General features: G+C 39.9%; 1 protein-coding gene across 1 annotated transcript in view; it reads right to left on the reverse strand.

Annotated features, from left to right (window-relative positions):
- Positions 1-879: 879 nt before the first annotated feature.
- LOC139458672 (whirlin-like) overlaps positions 880-22,351 on the reverse strand; it is a 46,547-nt gene continuing 25,075 nt past the window's right edge. Inside the window, exons 14-16 of the mRNA XM_071240086.1 lie at positions 19,945-20,068; positions 5,242-5,391; positions 880-3,940 (exon numbers count right to left, since the gene is read on the reverse strand). Coding sequence (XP_071096187.1) covers positions 3,707-3,940; positions 5,242-5,391; positions 19,945-20,068 — 508 coding nt within the window. The 3' untranslated portion in view covers positions 880-3,706. The remainder of the gene's footprint in view (positions 3,941-5,241; positions 5,392-19,944; positions 20,069-22,351) is intronic.

A 22,351-nucleotide genomic window follows, 5' to 3' on the forward strand; every position in this document is an offset into this window, starting at 1 on the left:
AGAACTCACTCTCTTTTAAAGGAGAGAACATTGTTATATCATCAACATCCCATCTATGTTGTTGATTTGTTGTTTCTCTTATTTTGGCAATTATATCTTGATCATGTTGTAATTGTATTTATGAATTTGTATATTCTTGGTGTATAGATAAATCAATGTAAATGCCATGCTGATGGAAGATTAAATGTGAAATGAAAACACAAGTCTTTTGTAATATACAATATGTGATTTATATCCTCTGTGATGATGTGACAAAATGATCTATGGTTGCTATGGTAACAGAATAGTACCAGACAGTATTACCAGTATACTCTGTGATCACCATGATAACAGATAACAATGGTACCAGGCAGTATTACCTTGGTAACAGATGACAGAACCAGGCAGTATTACCAGTTTCCTCTGTAATCACCATGGTAACAGATGACAGTACCAGGCAGTGTTACCACTATCCTCTGTGGTCACTATGGTACCAGGCAGTATTACCAGTATCTTCTTTGATCACCATGGTAACAGATAACAATGGTTCCAGGCAGTATAACCAGTATCCAGCATAAGAAACATCAGGATTGCAGTTCTGCAGGATTCTTCATACAAAATACAGACCTGCAGAGACCCCCAAACACAGACATATTACTGATCCTAATCATGCTTATTGCACACATCGCCCCAGTAGATATGTGTGCAATGGTCACCAAAATTATGACATGCATAAATTGCACTTATTATTTCTTATCAAACCTGCAAGTAGTGTCAGTGTTATCTCTTTTGAGTACTGGGCGAAGCTTATGATGATAATAATCAAAACAATGTGAAAATACTGTAGAAGATGGAAGCTTCCAGTATTTGTCATCAAAAGTAGAAAAATATGGAGCATTTTACTGATTCAAGAGCAGGATTTTATGGGATGCGGAATTGTGCGTCCAGTAAGTGTATAGAATGGATGCGAAAAATATATATATTGCGTCCCAAGGGATACACAATTCTATTCATTGCACCAACTTCTTGACGAGAAATATACAGTTCCTGTAATTACAGTACCTAGTTATTAAACTTTACAATACAGTACAGTACACCATGGCATATTTTCTGTCTGGACCCTTGAAATTAGAAATTGGGGACCCCTAGTTTTGTAGGTTAAATGAGTGAGTTTGATTTTACACCGCTTTTAGCAATATTCCAGCAATATCACGGCGGGGGACACCAGAAATGGGCTTCACACATTGTACCCATGTCGGGAATCAAACCCGGATCTTAGGTGTGATGATCCAACGCTTTAACCACAAGACTACCCGACCGCCCCTTGAAGGTCAAGGTAACACCCTGCAAGAAGTCTGCATTTTAACCACATGGCCGAAACCCTAGTCTGTATCCAGTAGAGCTGGAACATGTAGCGTAGGATAGACCATTGGCTTTACATTCTCATCTTTATAATGCCTGTTGTCACCCAGCAGTGCCTGGTCGTCCTACATAATGTTAATGTGAATGCAAACCCACGTTATTAGGTACCATGGGTTGTATGATCCTCATGGAGCAGAGAATGTAATTAAGTGCACAGCGATCCATTGATGGGATAATACTGGTAAGGTACCCTCCATGAACATGTCCCTCCACACAGTGACATCTTGGCTTTATAATGGCCGATTATCACGACCTTGTAATCAAAATAGTCTTCAAGGACGCAATCTGGCTGCAAGTGTTAGTGACAGACCGCTATGTGACCAGTGATAATGAAGATGTGTTGAATTGAAGTCACTGACATCGACATGGTCTAGAGCACAAAACAGAAAATATCATCTAATATACCTCCCCCGGGTTGCTAAAACTGAGATATGTAAAACATATAAAACCACTCAATCAGGGGAGTTAATATACAACAGCAATATATACAAGCACAACTAAAGTAAGGCTTTCGATTCTCATGACACACCTGCCATAATCTCAATTTGTGTCTTGGTAATGCTGCACACAAGATTACAGCTATACGATGACGGCCTGTACAGAATTGAGTCTGACCAGACAATCCAGTGATTGACATGAGCATCCATCATACAGCTGGAATACAATGACCTGAACCAAGTCAATGAGCCTGACCACCCAAGCCACTTTGTCGCCTCTTAGGATATGCTGGGGTGCTATATTCTTATATTATATATCCTGTAACCCCACGGGTCACAGTGTCAATATCGATACTTTATTTTTAAGACCCAAAAGCCATTCAGATATTCACTGTCAGCATATTCAATGTGAACAGTGATCCACGAATATATAAAAAACATCAATGTGGATCAAGATCACCTGGTCACGCTTAAGTAGCTCTATAAAAACGTCATATAAATATAAATTCATGTATCTTGACAAGAAAGTCATGAGAAACAAGATTAATGAAATTTATGAAAACATTATGCATGCATGAGATATCATCATGATCATACAATGGCTCCTAAATACAGTCTATCTGAAACAACATAGCTGATGTATTCATTCCCAAGAATATGTGAATACTGTACACAGAAGTGTGTGTCTTTGTTGTTTACCGCCATATAGCTGGAATATTGCTGAGTGCGGCGTTAAACAACGAAAAAAACAAAACAAATCTTTGTTGTTTAAAGCCACACAGCAAATTTCCAGCTATATGATTGCAATCTGTAGATTATCCAGTCCGGACCACACAATCCACTGATCGATATTGTGAGCAACGATCTACGTCAATGGGGGCCGACAACATGGAGGCAACCAAGTCACCGTGCCTGACCACCTGATCCACTAAGTCACCTCTTACGACCAGCATCGGCTGCCGGACACCTTGTGTAACCCAGAATCCCAGGGGTAGACATTAGTACTAAACAACTGACACAAGTGTTCATGCTGGACATTGTGATGTCTTGGAGGATATTGTAGACAAATGCCATTGCCTCAAGACAAGTTCCTGTGACGATTGACAAGCACTGATGCCATGAAGAGTTCCACCCACGAAAATAAGTTTTCATCTCACTGGGATCATCATGAGCATCCAAAATACATGAGTTTTCCATATCCTAGAACATTGTGCCACGTGAACCAGGTATAGGCAACCCCATTCCATTATCTTCAACAGTATTCATTATCATCATCATCATCATCATCATCTAAGACTACTTCATCTCTGACCACTCGCGTCGGTCAACCCCTTCACTAGTATGGGCAGTGTAGAATGTTCTCATACTATCCATCCATCATAAGCCTCTGCTGAAGAATCCCACACAACACATCTCCAGGCGGTCGCAGTCACCGACTTCAGTGAAACAACAGATCCTCAGTCATCAACATATAATTGCACATTCAATATTCATTGTTTTGAATCCATTGTCTGTCACCATCCCTCAGATAAATATTTGACAGCTAAACCTCCCCCAAAAGCATCCACATTCTTCATCTTTAACAAATCTTCATCAGGTTGGTCCTTCCAGGCATATCCCAGCTCCCTGGCAGGTCCAGCGGGGCAGAGGGGTCTACCCCGTTTTTTTTCAGCCACCTTGACTTGGAAATGACACCTTGACTAGTTATTGAGCTGGATATGGGACGAAAAATCCTGAATCCTCTAAGGAGACCAACACCTGGTCACATGACTACAGTGGTAAGCTCTGTGGCTGGTTGTCACTGGTTGTCACTGGCTGACACCCTGCTACACACTTCTCCCTCTGTAAACCTCAGTATGTCCTCCTGGCTATAATCTTCCTGAGTCCCTTTCTTCCATCCCGCCAGCAGCATCAACGCCCTTCACCTCCACACCTGTCTCTGTGACCAGCAACTCCATCTTGTTCGCTTGCTTGTTCTTGAAGGCCTCAGCAATGGCCCTGGCTACGTCTGTGTGGCCAAGGCCCACCATCGTCTGACCGTTGACCTCCAGAATCACATGGCCGACCTTTAAACCACCGGACTCGAATGCTGATCCTCCAGGCTAAAATACAAGATATAAGATATTGATGAAACTCATGTTTCTCACATGATAAAAGTGTAACAATTTTATTGTTTTAAGTATTATATCAACCAAGATAAATTAAAGAAAATAGTGACCTTGAACTTAAAAATTGCCATTCCATCTGATGTGTTCAATAGAATGTCTGGTACCAGTCATATATTATAGGGTGGGTGTGTGGGGGGGATCAGAGGGAATCGGGAGGGTCACCAAAAAATATGACTAGAAGAGGGTCATAAAAAATAATTCACATATTTGGGGAGGGTCATGAAAAAATGGACAGTATATAATAAAATACAAAGTATTTTAAATTGCATCTTGTTTTTACAGGGAGGGTCATGACAAAATGTACAAGGACACTGGGAGGGTCATCCAAGGGTCATCATTTTCTGTACATTAGTGCATAAAACTCTGACCCCCACCCCCACCCTGCAATAAATGACCAGTCCCGAAATTAACCAATACTAAATTGCCCCAATATTTTGGACCTAACCTGTGACCAGGGTGGAGTAGAGCACATCACCAACAATCACACAACACTTAGTCATCCACATGTACATTATCGTAATCTGTCCACTTCTACTGACATGACATGAATTTTGGTCAGTCAAAATTTTAAATGTATTTCTTTTGCTGTGTGACAAATCGCTATCTGACTGGACCAGTGTTACCGGTACATTCAAACACCACTGATGTGAACCCTTTTGTTTGTTAGGTTGTTTGTTGTTTAACACCACACTCAGCAATATATTCTAATTATTATTTTATACATTTCTATACTGCAGGTATCCAGGTACTGGTATCTGCTCAAATGCGGTTTCATTTGTTCCCTGACCAGTGGATCCGTATGCATTCCACTTATCATTCTCAACTCCCTGGGGAGTATACAACCCAAACTGCCTACAGCGACTAGCGTCTCTAAGGCTGGCTGAAAACATTGATAATCAAAATTATCGTTGATGAGAAGAAATATTAACACTTATCGATACGAAATTGTTGTCATTGATTATAACTTACATAAACTTACCAAAACAGACTTGTTATTATCAGTAATGTCAATTGTCGAAGACGGAAAGCAACTGTTTTCGTTATATCTCAAACATCCACAAAGTAATCAATGAACTAATGTGTCACTCCTCACCAGTGGCTTCTCTGATATTTATCGATAATTGATCAATATTTAGTTCGCGATTATCGATCTCCATAATCTATTTCGATAGCCAGACCTCCCAGTCTCATGTCTTCTGTGTATAGGTTGTGTGTGGTAAAACTCTGGATCATACCTGTACATTGATGACCCGTGGGAGTGGCTGCCTCGTGTTGGCCCCGCCCTCTATCGCCAGCCCCAGGGTGGGTTTAGTTCTGTACAGGCTCACCAGGTGGAGTGGGATGTCGCCGTACACCTCCCTGAACTTGGCCTTCATTGATTCCTCCTGAGAAACAATATGGTGGACATGGGTCAAAACATTTTAGAATATAACGTAAAAGTATCTGTATGATGGAATTAGAGTGCTATTTGTGAAAGGATAAGGCACTGAACATTGGCCTATGTGAAGAGTGAGTGAGTGAGTATGGTTTTATACCACTTATAGCAATATTCCTGCAATATCACGGCTGGGGACACCAGAAATGGGCTTCACACATTGTACCCATGTTGGGAATCAAACCCAGGTCTTTGGCGTGACGAGCCAACTCTTTAACCACTAGGCTATCCCACCACCCAGTGATAAAGCACATCAATCAGCGATATTATAGCTATATCGCAAAACAAACCAGTGGTTGATAACATGAGCAACACTCCACACTATGAGGACAGGATACTGCACAATCAGCCAGGTCACACCACCTGTCACGGTCACACCGCCTGTCATGGTCACACTGCCTGTCACGGTCACACCGCCTGTCGCTCATACCACCTGTCACGGTCACACCGCCTGTCACGGTCACACCGCCTGTCACGGTCACACCGCCTGTCGGTCATTCCACCTGTCATGGTCACACCGCCTGTCACGGTCACACCGCCTGTCACGGTCACACCACCTGTCACGGTCACACCGCCTGTCACGGTCATACCACCTGTCACGGTCACACCGCTTGTCACGGTCACACCGCCCGTCACGGTCACACCACCTGTCACGGTCACTCCGCTCGTCTCGGTCACACCGCCTGTCACGGCCACACCACCGTGACAACACACCGCCCGTCACGGTCACACCGCCCGTCACGGTCACACTGCCTGTCATGGTCACACCGCCTGTCATGGTCACACCGCCTGTCACGGTCACACCGCCTGTCGGTCATACCACCTGTCACACCGCCTGTCACAGTCACACCACCTGTCACGGTCACACCGCCTGTCACGGTCACACCACCTGTCATGGTCACACCGCCTGTCGGTCACATGGCCTGTTGGTCATACCACCTGTCACAGTCACGCCGCCTGTCGGTCACACCGCCTGTCGGTCACACCGCCTGTCACAGTCACACCGCCTGTCACGGTCACACCACCTGTCACGGTCACACCACCTGTCGGTCACACCACCTGTCACGGTCACACCGCCTGTCACCGTAACACCGCCTGTCGGTCACACCACCTGTCACGGTCACATGCCTACTATCTGCCCTGTTATGAAGATGGGGATGAAGTTACTGTTTATTGTACAATGTGACCTCAGGCAGCCACCTCGCAAGTTCTTCTGATGCTGAGTTCAGTGCAGGCAAACAGGAACTGATAAGGAACACGCGGCAGCCATCATTGCCAACCAATTCTCATTTCACGACACAATTTTATGGATAACAACTTCTTTAATACTGCAAAAAGCGACGTTTTGGTATAGCTCCTTATACCGTTGTCAAGCAAAAAAAAAAAATCACTTCTCATTACAACAGTCAAGGGCATTGACACCCTCACACGAAGCATCATGACAGACAATAGATCCCACCATCCTCGCTGTTCCCTCAGTGGCTCATATTTACCAACCATAATGGGAGGGCGTGGTTTGATTAACATGGAGGTTCTTCATGATAGAATTGTATTGTCACTTTTGCACACATTTATTTGTCTGATGATCCTACTGTGAAGCATGTCAAGACTCATAATCAAAACAAGGCATTCCACAGTTTCCATAAACGAGCCAAGGATGTGGGACATAATCTCAATCTCAGTGTTGACTCTGTAGATGGCTCTGTACTGCTGGGCTGTACAGAAATGAGTGTCAACCACATGAAGTGCCAGATTATATCAGACCAGAATCTAGTTAATGCGCAGTGTGTTGAGAAGATCAGCAACCCTGTAGATTCCTATGCTTGGATGAAGTCGGATGGCCTGAAAAGTGGCCTGATCAGGACCAGTCTCTTCCCATTCAAAACCGTCAATGTGTGATTTTGCATCAAAACATAAACATGAAATGTAGATTATACAATGAATTTTATGAGTCTGTACAACATATGGTCAATGGATGCCCAGCTTTGGCACAAACACAGTATCTAAAGTGACATGATGGCATGGCTCGATCCTTTTATTACCGTCTTCGCCATGCTTGTGGTTTGGACAGTGGTCCATCCATGGTACGGCCCAGAATATGTGGAGGGTAATGGAAAATGATAAATACAAAATACTTTGGAATAGACCCCTATACAGCCCCAGACGTATCCAGGTCAACCAACCTGATCTTGTCCTTTTTTATAAATTCTATGAAATCATTCATATTATTGAATTTTCTGTCCCTTTTGACACTGATGTGATTGACAAGATACAGGAAAACATGGCAAATATGCGGACCTCGCTTTGAAAATGTCACTCTTGCATCCAAAGTGCCAAGTTGTCTGACTCCCCATTGTTCTCAGAGCCTTAGGTTTGGTACCTCCCAATCTGTTGACTGACACTGGGAGAGTACCCGGGTTTGCTGCCAGGAATACAGCCCTTCTGACAATCTGGGTACTGCACAATGTTGGGGAGTCTTCACATTCTCCGAAAAGTTCTAGGTTGGTTCGACAAAGCAGTGCTTCCTGGGAGAAGTCCCATTCGCTGTCTGGGCTGCGTGTAGAGGGGGCAAGGGCCCTGAGCTGATGATGAGCCTAACCAGCCTGACTGTGCCAGGATCACCCAAGCCCTCTTTGCTGCATTTGTTAATTTTAATCTGTACTAAATAATAAAAACAAAATAATGAATATATTTTTTAAATAATATGATAAGAATATTTTTGTATAATAAGCATGATTTTTGTAAATAACAACAATAAATATATTAAACAATAATGATAATTAAAAATGTTTAAAAAATGACATGATATTTTTTCAGAATAAGAATTATTTTAAAAAGGACAATAGTAACACTTATAATATTTAAATGATAATAATAACAAAAACCTTCTCATGCTGTTCAATATAAGCAACATCAGCTGCGGAGTAGACTCTGGGCCTGGGGATGCGAAATGGCTCAACAGACAGACATCCCTCCATCCAAACCACCACCATCCAGATGGTCGGCACCGTGGTCGGCACCGTGGTCGGCACCGTAGTCAGCACAAGAGCAAGCTGGACTGATACGAACTGAATGTCAGCCCATCCTTCAACACTGCTAATGTCCTTCAAGCAGTGGTGGTATTACACGGAAATCAAGTCCTTGTGTAGCTCAGTTGGTGATCGCTTGCTGTGAATAGATCCACGACTAGAACTTCCCAATCTTCTTGACGACAGATTCCTCCATAACCATAATGATCATCATCAGTTATCATCAGTTGTCGTCATAATCGTACTTTATTATTAGATAAAGTTATCACCATAATCATCAGTTAACACCATAACAACTAGTAATCATCTTACTCATCATCCCACATCATCATATTCATCATTTATCGTCAGTCAAAATCATCACCTAGGATCTAATCATCAATTAAGTTCATCACCTAGGATCTAATCATCAATTAAAATCATCACCTAGGATCTCATCATCAGTTACAATCATCACCTAGGATCTAATCATCAGTTAAGATCATCACCTAGGATCTAATCATCAGTTAAAATCATCACCTAGGATCTAATCATCAGTTAAAATCATCATCTAGGATCTAATCATCAGTTAAAATCATCATCTAGGATCTAATCATCAGTTTAAATCATCACCACTAGGATCTAATCATCAGTTAAGATCATCACCTAGGATCTAATCATCAGTTAAAATCATCATCTAGGATCTAATCATCAGTTAAAATCATCACCTAGGATCTAATCATCAGTTAAAACATCACCTAGGATCTAATCATTAGTCAAAATCATCACCTAAGATCTAATCATCAATTATCCTCAGTTGTTATCAATTATCCTCAGTTATCTCATCTTGTGTGACTACAACTAGCTCCCAGTTTCTCTTTTTCTGTCAGGATGTATGACATATTTCATCAATATTATCAACTGATCATCCATTCCAAGCTGCATCACAAAGAGGAAGAACAATCAGCTTCATCATCCAAACTGAGGCTAGATTGCAGACATAGTGCAAGAGTTGTCTTCACAGCATCATTCAAGAGGATGACATTCCCCCACAAACACATCCATGCAAGGAAACATCAGGATCGACAGACAATGGTCAATAAGCTGAGATCGTATCTTCTACTCCACTCTCAGTTATGAAACCTTATCACAGAAAGATATGCTGTTAATCAAACAGTGTTTAGTAACAAATGATTCGTGTACTTTCAGACTGTCCTTCAAACATCACTAACATCAGAGGTCCTTGCCCTCAAATGTATCTGTTTCATTCCTACATCAACAACAGCCAACTTCATCCTGACACCAACGACATACTATCCCTCCAAGCATACACAGTGTATCATATTTCCTGCTGCGAAGTCATTAAGAGTATCCACAAAAGCTGCATATCCAGAGATTATTGTACACTGCGTTAACTCCAGGAAGGACATCAAGATTAATTAGGGTCGTTTATGATCAGAGAACTGAAAACACCCCCTCCTATCTCACTCACATATAACACAGCCCTGACCTGGAGAAGCCCATAACACAAGGAGTAAGTCTAGATGATGGATATGTTTTAGAAACTACATAAATCTTTCCTATGACATAACCAGATTGGATGAAGGTAACATTGGTTTCATCTTCAACTGGTGTTTCATACAATGTTTTTTCGAAACCACGAGGATATATTCTGTGACAAAACCAAATTGGGTAAAGATCACAATTTCATTTTGATCATATTTTTCAACAGTTGATACTTTCTTCTTCAAATCTGCAAATTCTTATATGAATTTGAAACTGTGAAGATTTTTTTAAGACATGATCACAATTTTCAAGGGTTGATCGTTTTTTCTTCAAAGTACCTTAAAGAAACAGCATAGATAATTTCTGTAACATGACTAATTTGAACAGCAAAACTGGTTTCACTTTACGCTTTTCTCAACAACTAAATATTTTGTCTACAATGTTCCTTGTTATATTTCAGAAATAATAAGTCTTTTCTATTATTTAACCAAATGGAATGACAGTAACCATGGTTTCACTTTGATCATATTTTGAGCCACTGATCAATCCTCATTCAATGCATATACTTCACTAATGCATCAATGAATGACTGAATGCTGCGTGATGCGGAGTCACAAAAATGATGTCATAACGCTGCGATCGGACACATTCCCCGAAGGTCAAGGACACACATGGCAATGTAAGTTGTCACTGAACTATCCAAAAACAAAATATTCACAGCAACACAGCCATCCAACACATGTTCAGAAACTGTAGTCAATACATGTACTATTGTCAGCAATATGAATGCTTATGGATAATTGACTGACATATCCATTAGGTCATTCTGGTGATGTCATGACAACTGACCATTACACAGTCACTGGTTTCATTATTTACACTGGATGACTTGATGACAGTCCATACCATTCCACTATATTCCCTTCCGGACTGTCTATATCAGCGCTGATAGCAAGGTCGTAAACAATCAGGACCGTTTTTCTATAGTGTGACTGATCATTGGAGCCAGTGAGTGATCGATGAGTGAAAGTCACCAAAAACCATTAGATGAGTGGTGTTGGCAATGTCTGGTGTCTGTTATATCAATTCACTGCCCCATTTTGCTTCCATTCCTGAAATGATGTCCGTTTGAATAGCATGACGTATTCCCATCCATCATTAGTGTGTAGTCAACAGTCATCTGTCAATACATTTCTACATCTCTCAGGACCATTTCTGTATCTCAACTAACCGTTCCATCACAAGGTTCCTGTGCAATTGTAGTTATAGGAATTGTGAACAATGCATCACAAGTGTCCACCTGCTGATCCAATTCATCCATCAGTTCAACTGTTCAACTAAATGTCGAAATTTAATTCAACATTCTGAATTTGTCACTTGTTACTGCAGTTGTTCAAGACACTATGGATGCAATACGTCTCATCGTTAATGGTCTCTGAAAGAAACAAGCGCTATCTACCACGTGTCCATCAATAGCGGTCGTCAATCACACCTAACCACATATGCCATCTGCAGCATGTCGTCAATCACAAATTACCAGAAACTCCCTGCTCAAAATCTCCTCTGATGCTTAAGTTGGCCAGTGGAGTAAAACTGACAACTGTCCTGATTCCATAAAGAAGATCAATTAAATTACATCAGTAGAAACTAGAAACATTTTCATCCTCCAAATTTGATGAATGAAACTCCATGGTTTAAAATCACAAAAACAAATGATAAATATCCACATTCCACGTCCACCATCACATCAGCACTCAAGCAGTCATTAGATAATTAACACCAGCTGCCACTGCCTGATTCTGACCATTGGTCAGCGACTGCCCACTCCAGCAGCAGGTGCCCCTGTGTGTGACCAGGTGACCACCAGTGATGATGTATTGTATCGGATGCTGGCTTCAGTGCAAGCTAATCCCCCGGAACAACACTATGGATCAATATGATATCTGATAGCTCATCATCATTAGCAGCTTGGGAAAATTTGCGTCGGAAACGGATAATGTGTTCTTCCAATGTGTTTACCTGTCGGGGGTATTGTGAAATCACCCTGCATTCTGTCAAGAAGAATAAATGGATTATGCACTGACAGACAATTACCATAATTTCAAAATCTCACAAAAATATCACAATATCTGGTAAGGCTTATTTCCTTGAAACCCACATAAAAGTGGAGTTTTTTGGCTGAGTATTTTTATGCATGATAATGACAAAAATACAGTAAAAAGGATACATTATGATACAACATATTAAACTAGTTTTTTAAATTTGTCACAACGATTGCCATAGGTAGTAAAAAAACTTGACTTTAGACAAATACATCTATTTCATATGCTGGTCTATATTACTAGCGGGAGACATAATAAAAATAAATATTTCATGTTTCATTTATTTTTTTTCCAGCTGCTTGTCAGTAGGAGCCGTGGCCCATGAAACGAAAAATAAAAAATGTGTGGCATAATAATTCTGATGACAAGTTTCTTGAACAAGACAGCACCATAGAACTAGCCTACTGGAACTGAAGTAGTTTGAGTGTGTTATTGAAAAAGGTAGACATGTAAGATTGTGGGGAAAGAGACGTTTTTCTAACAACTTGTTCCCAATATTCTTGTATTCTCAGATATGAGGGGGCACGGGTGGCCCAGTCGTCTAAGGCGCCGCAATTTGATGTGCAGAGTTGCATCCCTTGGGCACACCAGAAACCTATGATTGTGGGTTCAAATCCTGGTTCGCCCCAATTATGCTTCAAGGTTTGTCAGCACCATACCCGTGCTCGTGGGTTTCACCGAAGTGGCAAACGTCTGAGACCTGCATCACTTCGGGCTTTCCTCACACATTAAGCTGACATGCCGTGATGTAACTGCAATACTAATAAAAGCGGCGATAAAACCAACTCACTCACCCATTCAGGTATGATAAGTTATCCTATATTGTTTTGAAAGTTAAACATTTTTCAATCAACCTAAAAAAACCCAGTAAATCTGAGATACCATCAAGTATATGGGTAGTATTAGATTAACACCTACGTAAGCCTCAATTAAATAATCAAACAGAATGTAAACTAACACTCAAATAATCAAATGTCATAAAAAGAATCAATTTATCAAACATGAATATCAACATATAATGTAACTGAAACAACAGCAAATATATAATTTAAAGATAAATAAATACAGGAATTTACAGGGGTCTATCAATTTTCGAGCAAAGCGAATCTCAGTGATACATTTTCGGGGTCTTATGATTGTGGGGTCTCAAGTTGTCGATATGCATCTTCCCGAGGCAAGGGAGTTAACTGACTATGAAAGTCCAGTTTCCACCCTTGCCGAACTAGGCTGGTATTATGGAGTTCGATTTTGGCTGGACTAACGAGTCTATGCATAGTCCAATCAAAATCGTGCACCGAAATCGAAATCCGGTTCGTAGGGTGTCATGCAGATTTTGGTCGACTGCAGGATTTGCAAAACATGTGCACCGCTAACTCCTTGTAAACAGATATTTTCTAAATCTTTTCATGTTTTTAATCAAGGTGCTCACATGATTTAATGCACTTCACGATGTAAGACTCGTTTTATCACAATATAGATCTTGATTATCGATCAGATCGTCTTGACTGGGCGCCACCGTTTTGTTTGAAACAAATGCAAGTGATACGAGAGGTTGAATCTGATTGGTCGATAGGGGAGGCATAGAAAAGACATAACACGTAATAGCCACTGGTGGCGCTACGATTGAGCCCAGGAATTCCAGCCTAGTTCGGCAAGGGTGGAAACTGGACTTTCAAAGTCAGTTAACTCTCTTGCCTCGGGAAGGTGGTCGATATGTGGCACGTGTAAAAACATATTAATCATTGCACATGATCAGAAGCTGACTCAGAAGATGAGTTTCATTGATTCCAACACCCATACTACTTTGTAGCCCACAGCGGTTTGTAAATAATTGAGTCTGGACCAGACAATCTATTGATTGATATCATGAGCATCGATCCATGCACTTGAGATCAATGACATGCATCAATCAAGTCAGCCAGCCTGACCACCCTTTTATGGCAAGCATCATGGTTGCTGAAGACCTATTCTACCCCGGATATTCACCAGTCTCGAACAATAGAAATATATAGAGAAGTATGTACACAAGAAGAGATGTTTCCAATGTGTACCACTTGATGACAAAAGTAACAATCAGTCAAGTGTCATCACAGAGTGTCTATATTCTTATCACGATATGCTGCACGTGATTTCATAAACTTTACACGCTAATCCTGCACGAGACAAAGGGTCACAGATCCATGAAGTCAACAGTGATGCGTTCATGAGCATCAGTTCACACAACATACCAGTATTTTTGTTTGTGCATTGAACCAATCTAATATCTCTGGAATATGAGTAAGTCTTCATATATATACCAACATGTATGGTATTTATGTTGTTGTTGTTGTTGTTGTTGTTGCATTAGGTGTTTAAGAGGTCGCCTTCTGCCTAGGCAATTTCGGCTGACCTGTCCCTCTTTCGGACTCCTGTGTGTGAGAAGGGTTCACATATCTATTGTGAGTTCGGTGTTCACATAATTTCTGTTTTTGCATTCATATGATTTCTATTTTCTTATATTGATATGATTTCATTTTTATCCTTGGCTGCTCTGTTTATATACGTTTGAGCAGCTGTCCATCTCTCAGAAATAGAGTTAGTTTGGCCTTCGCTATTGCATCTCTTGGCTTTAGGAGATCTATGACAGAGAGCGGATCTAACTGCAATTCTTGTTTTAACCTAGCCCGGGCTGGGGCATGGTCTTGATATTCTAGTAACACGTGGACAATGGTTTCAGCCTCATTGCAAGATGAACAAACCTTGTCATAGTGCTTTCTGTGACCAAGTCTGAGGCATGAGATATGTTTCTTTTGGCGATGAGTATATATATATATATATATATATAGGGCACAATATTCTGCGTCATGTAAAACCTGTGTTTAGATGGACATTGTCACAGGTGTACATTCACACATTCACATTCATGTCCAGACAGGTGGGAGGGTCCTCTGGAGTATACTGATATGCAGAAAACAACCCCCCCAAAAAACACAAACACAAACGTAACATGAGTTACATAAAATGTCAACATAAATCTGCTTAGAATAATTAAAACTTTACTGTTTATCATAATCATGCTAGCATCTCATAAAGTCCTGTATAACTAGACACGACACTACAAACCCAGAGTTTTGTATACTACTCAAAAGAAGTTAAGGATCACCTAATTCTTTCATATTACTACAGTTAATCTGATATGCTACCAGCTGCTCAATTTTCTTGACCCTACAGACAGACTGACATTTTAGATTCAACTCGACAGCTTGTCCGCTATTCTAGGGTTTTTTTCATTGACTAAGATGAAAACATAATTACTGACTAAAGGCTCCACATTTAACTGTTTACTGACACCCCATCAAGACCCTAACGTGACATCAAATAGATGAGACCGTACATAACCTGATCAATATGGTCGTTTCACATGTGTAACATGACACAAGTATGTTCCCACTCCCTGGGAAACTAGCTTGGCTGGAGCAGCTCACTTTACATGTTGTATAGTAGACACAAATGTTTGACAACGGTATAAGGATCTATATCGAAACGTCGCCTTTACAGTATTAAAGAAGTTGTTATCCATAAATTGTGTCTACTTTGTCATCCATCAACTTCTAAGTAATGATTATCAACCAATTCACATGTTACATGTTCTCAATGGTACCTGATGACATAATATTGCATTAATATCTCGCTCTTAAAGGTATCAGACATTGAACAAAAGGGCAAAATATTGCTGTCAACTAGTAATAGATTCATCAATAAGTTCACAAAAAAATCCGTCTCAGTACATTGTAAAGCTTTTCTTACTTAATCACATTTTTAAACTTTAAGGTCAGTAATCAACAGCTTGTACTAATATTAATTATATTTTGTGGATACGAAAATAAAGTAATAAAAAGTACCTATAGGTGATGCAATGCATAGCCATCCAAGAACCAGTACACATAAAAGCTCCTTGCAGTGCTTGACACATTTATTCTCCTCTCTCTAGGGAGCAAGATAGCAATGTAAGGAGCTTGAGGTAATCTAGCATACATACAAATAAAACTGATTTCAATACAATGGACTTTCTAAGAGACCAGTCATTTATTTATGGATTGGTTGGCCAGTGAGATTAGGATTTTGAGTGTGTGTGTGTGTGTGTGTGTGTGTGTGTGTGTGTGTGTGTGTGTGTGTGTGTGTGTGTGTGTGTGTGTGTGTGTGTGTGTGTGTGTGTGTGTGTGTGTGTTTTTGCTTTTTTTAAATTTGAATATTATTTAGGGACTGGTGAACTATTATTATAGGGGGCCATGAAATGCCCCTTTAGACAGAGTGCCAGACAATTTGCCAATTTCTAAAGAAGGTTAGGTGAGGTAAAATGGGGTGTGTGTCAGTATTTTATAGTGGTAGCCCACCGAGTTACCATGCTGCAGTATATCATGGATAGCCCACGTTAGTATACTGACAGGTCCTTGTTTTATCCCCTTAATGCCAAGCATCCGGCAGGGGAATTTCAGACGACAACATAAAAGGGAAAAACATGGTTTACGTGTACATTATCAAGTGGCTGAAGTATGACGTGTGTGGGCAGGTAAATTTGTTTGTTTTTTTGTTTAACACAGCACTCACCAATATTCCAGCTATTTGATGGCGATCCGTAAATAATCAAGTCAGGACCAGACACTAGTGATTGACACTAAAGCACATGTAACACATGTGGTGTCTCCTTGGACATGTGACTGTTCGAAATGTGCCTCTGTTCACCCACCAGTGATGAGATGGCAATGTGGTTGTTATCCTTCTAGCACTTAACACTCTGTTTGGATTGCATACTCCCCAGGGAGCTGAGAATGATTGTTTAGTGCACATTGATCCAGTGACCGGGGTAATAACAGTGCTTTGAGCATGCCCCTGTGTGGTGTGGAAATGTGTGCAATACAAATGGCCTATTATTATTTATTATTATCATAACATCTGGCAGCCTCTGTAGTCTCATTTTCTACGGAGCCACATATTCCAATTTCCAGAAAATATGTTTTTTGTTCAGCATCCTTCATCAACAAAGCAGGTAAGACAATTATCAGCAGGTGATTACTGTCCTTGAATAAATCAATATCAGCTGACACCCATAAGACACTATTTGTAGCATACATACCGTAATTATTCCGATAAGGCTACAAAACTAATTACATTCTTCTTCTAACACTCAGTCAAGGCCAGACTTGTTCAGATTCTGGTAATGATAAACGTAACCAAATCTTTGCAAAAGAAATTAATTATAATTTGTTTTGTACTTCATAACTCAAGCCAATGTGGATTGCGTGTCTGTTTGTGTTCCTCATAGTAATTAAGAAGAAAAGTAAATGATTGTCTTTTGCAAAGAAAAAATAAAATGAGGTTTCAAGAGGTTTGGGAAATCAACCTCAAATTCATTTTCAAATTTATCTTTTTGTCTCTTTTTGTTGGCCCACATATCAACCAAGAAGTTCATAAAAGCAAGAAACTGTACAGGCCTAACATATTGGCTGTTAAAAATGTTTTTCCAAAAGACCTGGGCCCCATTTCACAAAGCGATCTTTGACGCTCTAAGATGATGCTCCCATACTCCCATACTTTAACATTGACTTACGACAGTCATAGCACTCAGATGATCGAAACTGCCATACTTTAACATGGACTAACGACAGTCATAGCACTAAAATGATCGTAACACCCATACTTTAACATGGACTAATGACTGTCGTAGCACTAAGATGATCGTAACTCCCATACTTTAACATGGACTAACGACAGTCATAGCACTAAGATGATTGTATCTCCCATACTTTAACATGGACTAACGACTGTCATAGCACTAAGATGATCGTAACTCCCATACTTTAACATGGACTTACGACAGTCATAGCACTAAGATGATCGTAACTCCCATACTTTAACATGGACTAACGACTGTCGTAGCACTAAGATGATCGTAACTCCCATACTTTAACATGGACTAACGACAGTCATAGCACTAAGATGATCGTAACTCCCATACTTTAACATGGACTAACGACAGTCATAGCACTAAGATGATCGTAACTCCCATACTTTAACATGGACTTACTACAATGGTAGCACTAAGATGATCGTAACTCCCATACTTTAACATGGACTAACGACAGTCATAGCACTAAGATGATCGTAACTCCCATACTTTAACATGGACTAACGACAGTCATAGCACTAAGATGATCGTAACTCCCATACTTTAACATGGACTAACTACAATGGTAGCACTAAGATGATCGTAACTCCCATACTTTAACATGGACTTACGACAGTCATAGCACTAAGATGATCGTAACTCCTATACTTTAACATGGACTAACGACAGTCATAGCACTAAGATGATCGTAACTCCCATACTTTAACACAGACTCATGACAATCATAGCGCTAAGACTTAGTAAGACCTAGTCCATGGGCAAAAGATTGTGCATTTTCGATAAAGCTTTCTTATTGGCTGTCCAATTGACGTGAGTCTTGTCTTTCTTAATATTCTCTGAAAGAAATAAGGTTTCTATGCTTTGTCAATGACTGAGTACCTTGTTTTCCTGACTTCTAATTGACTTGCTAGGTGAACACAAAGGTAGACACCCAACAAACATCTGGTCAGAAAATAATGAACTACTTGACCAATATTCAGTGCCAGTTTCCAGAATTGACAGATGCTCACCGTTTAAAGAATGATATTTGCGCCAGGACTAGAAATAAATGCCAGTGTATAGAGTAACAAACATACCAAAACTTTGAATGATTTGTATGTACAATTTAACAGAGTATTTACGGCACACATTTTGTCGCGTTGTCCATGAGACGGGAAAGAATATGACATTTCAACATAATAGTGTCTCCAGTTGCCGTGGCTGATGGGCGTGGCACTTACTCCTACTGTTTTCCTATAATGACCCTACTTACTGTGTCTTTATCATGTTTACAGTGGCAATTAAGAGATTTACCATTTAGATAGTCACATAGACAATGTTGTCATATTCTTTTCTAATAACAATATAAAACATACATCAATATCTAATCTGTGTCTCTACTGCTGCAGATGGGACCTTCAGTCTGTTATTTATTTGTTTCATTTGAAACCACTATTCTACATGGGAACACTCCCATTGTGTTACTATGGAAACCAATTAATATTAGTTGATGGAAAGTGTCACAAGAGAAATGACATTATTCTGCAACGTTTCCATAGTAACAACATGTCGGTACAGTATTACATAAACATTCATATGATTTCCAGTACTTTCTGTATTTTCCACTTATCACGTATCAGGAAATGATATTTCTGTGTTAATGTTTATGTTTGACTATTATGCTAAGAAGGTCTGTCAGTGATGTTAAACTAAGTGCCTGTAGCAAGCAAATTGGGAAAAAAAGAATCTTATATTGTTTATTGTTATTTTCTTACATTAATCATTACAACCCAAGTAGCAATGCCAGACCAGGCAGTGACGTCTCATCTCACCCCAGGTAAAAACAAACTTTGTCTCATCTAACCCAGGAAGGGACACCTCTGTCTCATCTCACCCCAGGTAAAGAGACACATCTGTCTCATCTCACCCCTGGAAGATACACCTCTGTCTCATCTCACCCCAAGAAGGGACACCTCTGTCTCATCTCAATCCAGGAAGAGACATCTCTGTCTCATCTCACCCCAGGAAGGGACAACTCTGTCTCATCTCACCCCAGGTAAAGATACACCTCTGTCTCATCTCATCCCTGGCAGACACACCTCTGTCTCATCTCACCTGTCTCGTCTCATCTCACTGGACATAATTTTATAGTACACGCAGACCAATCAGAAAGCAAGATTGAAAAAAGTCACGATAGAATACTACATGACACACTCATTCACTGAAAAGTTAAAACTACTCACTTTTGACTTTCTAGGAGCTGGCTGTGGTGACATCTTTGTGTCAACATATCCATCGCCATGGTGACCATTGATAGGTGACAATGTTGTGTTGATGTCAACCGGTGCAGCTGCTGAAATCGTCACCCTGCCACAGAAATAATCTAAAGAGTCATACGAAAGAAGGCATATGAAATAGTACAGACAGTGGTGTCTCCCATGTATTGTGTTTTGAGAGACATTCGCAACAGGTACTTGGTGATGGGCAACAGATTGATTTTTCTAGAATTCCATTTTCTTTAACTGGCTCTACTTTCGTCCTGAAATAAAAAGTATCTGTCTAGTTCCTGTTAATCTTTGTTCAAATGAAACTTAGCAGAGTTAGGTAGGGGTTCTAGACCAGTCCCCCCCACACACACACACACCCCATCTGACAGTGTATCTCGGCCATGAGCACATCTGGCTCATGTCCTAGTATCAAGATTGCTGTTGTCTGTTTTAAACAATAGTTTATTCAGAGATAATTAGTTACATGAGAAGGACTGGTGAACAGACAATGAAATATCTTTGATTGTTTTTATATTTGTTGTTTAACGCCACACTCAGCAATATTCCATCTATATGACTGCAATCTGTAAATCTGGACCAGACAATCCAGTGATTGACATCACGCACATCGATCTACGCAATTGGGATACGATGACATGCATCAACCAAGTCAGCAAGCCTGACCACCCAATCCCGTTAGTCGCCTCTTACGACAAGCATGGGTTCCTGAAGACCTATTCTAGCCCGGAAACTCCACAGGATACTAAATATCTAAACATAAAATCTCTATAAAAATTAACACACTAAAATGTTAAGCCAATGGGATTAACAGAAGACAAGCCAATTAAGATCTGCATATGTAGGCGACATTTTCTGCTTACGAGTAAGGTTAATCCATAAACACGTTGCAAACTTACAACAAACTCATGCAATAAAAGGGAACATGTAATCAGTCTGAAGCGTGTGGATTGGACGGTTGTGATATCACTGTCTTGGCATCACGGGGAACTTTACCGATACTCAAAGCAAAAACAAAATACACGTAGGGGAACACTTGACAACAACAAAAAGTACAGTGGAATCTGTCTGAACTTGACAGTTTACTGCCATTGTGGTATGTGTTAACAGCATGTACCCAGTGTATAAACTACATTAAAATTGCAGTTATCTCCCTTGGTCATCCAGTAAGACACTGGCATCAGTTACCAACTGGAAGATTAATGTCAGCTTATTAAATATGTCTAAAAAGTAACAAGCTAGATCAATAGCAATAATGTTTTTAATTGTTTAACTGAATGTTTATTTGTAAACTGAAGTTCTGACAATCTATTTCATTCATTGTTTATAGAGTAATGAGTCATTATAAGTAGCTCACCAGAGATTTTATCTGTTTGGAACGTGCCTATCAAATTCTTTGACCTCAAAGGAAAATGAAAACACTCTTTTCAGAAACACAGATTGCTTGAATTTTGTAAATCTGCTTTATAAGAGATTGTGTAAAGGTTAACGGTCATAATAGATTTGAAAATTTACCCCTTGAATTTTTTTTACCGTATTCGACATAATAAGCGCCCAGGGCGCTCTCAAAATTAGAAATAGGGGGCTCTTATTAGAATATTGTTTTAGTGAAAAACAACAGGGTTAAAAGATCGTAAATTTCCAGGTTTATGCTGACAGCCTGAAATGTTTAAATATGACAGATTTTTCCAGAATCTAATTTCCCACAATTAAGGATGTATATAACACACGTATTATACACGAATAAATAAGTGTACATTGATCAATCGGAAGGGGTGCTAATTGGGATTGTTCACTAGCCAATATATTAGCAAATATCGCCGTGGGCGCTTATTAGAGCGGGGCGCTTATTACGTCGAATACGGTATATCAGTTTTAGGCTTTACTACATACTTTCCAACACATATATGCATAAATGTCAGATTAAGTGCAAAAGAGACATTTTCAAAAGGGCAGCCATTATAAATCAATACAGAATCAACAACACAGTTTAAAGAGACACCATAGCATGAAAGTTTAGTACACATAATACAGGTTTTGTAGTTTGAAAATGAACTGATATACTGATGGACCAATCACTGTATCTGTATCATAAACCCAGATAAACCTTTAGGTGCAGGTGAGCTAACAACTGGGAGAGACAGCTTTCTTTCAGATTGCATGCTGTGTGTTTCAACTGAATTTAAGGGTGTAAAATGTCTGTTCAAGAACTAAGGTAATGACATATTCACTATAGATTAACATTTAGTCTCTGCGATGAAAATATAAGATTGTCTTTGTCAATTAGTCTTTTAACTTATAACAGAAAATAGTTTTAAGATTTTGTTTCAGGGTCGATCTTCATGAGAGACTTGCTTAACTAACA

This window comes from Haliotis cracherodii, unplaced genomic scaffold (assembly GCF_022045235.1).
Source record: "Haliotis cracherodii isolate W230 unplaced genomic scaffold, xgHalCrac1.p SCAF_13, whole genome shotgun sequence".
In the NCBI taxonomy this organism is placed as follows: Eukaryota; Metazoa; Mollusca; class Gastropoda; order Lepetellida; family Haliotidae; genus Haliotis; species Haliotis cracherodii.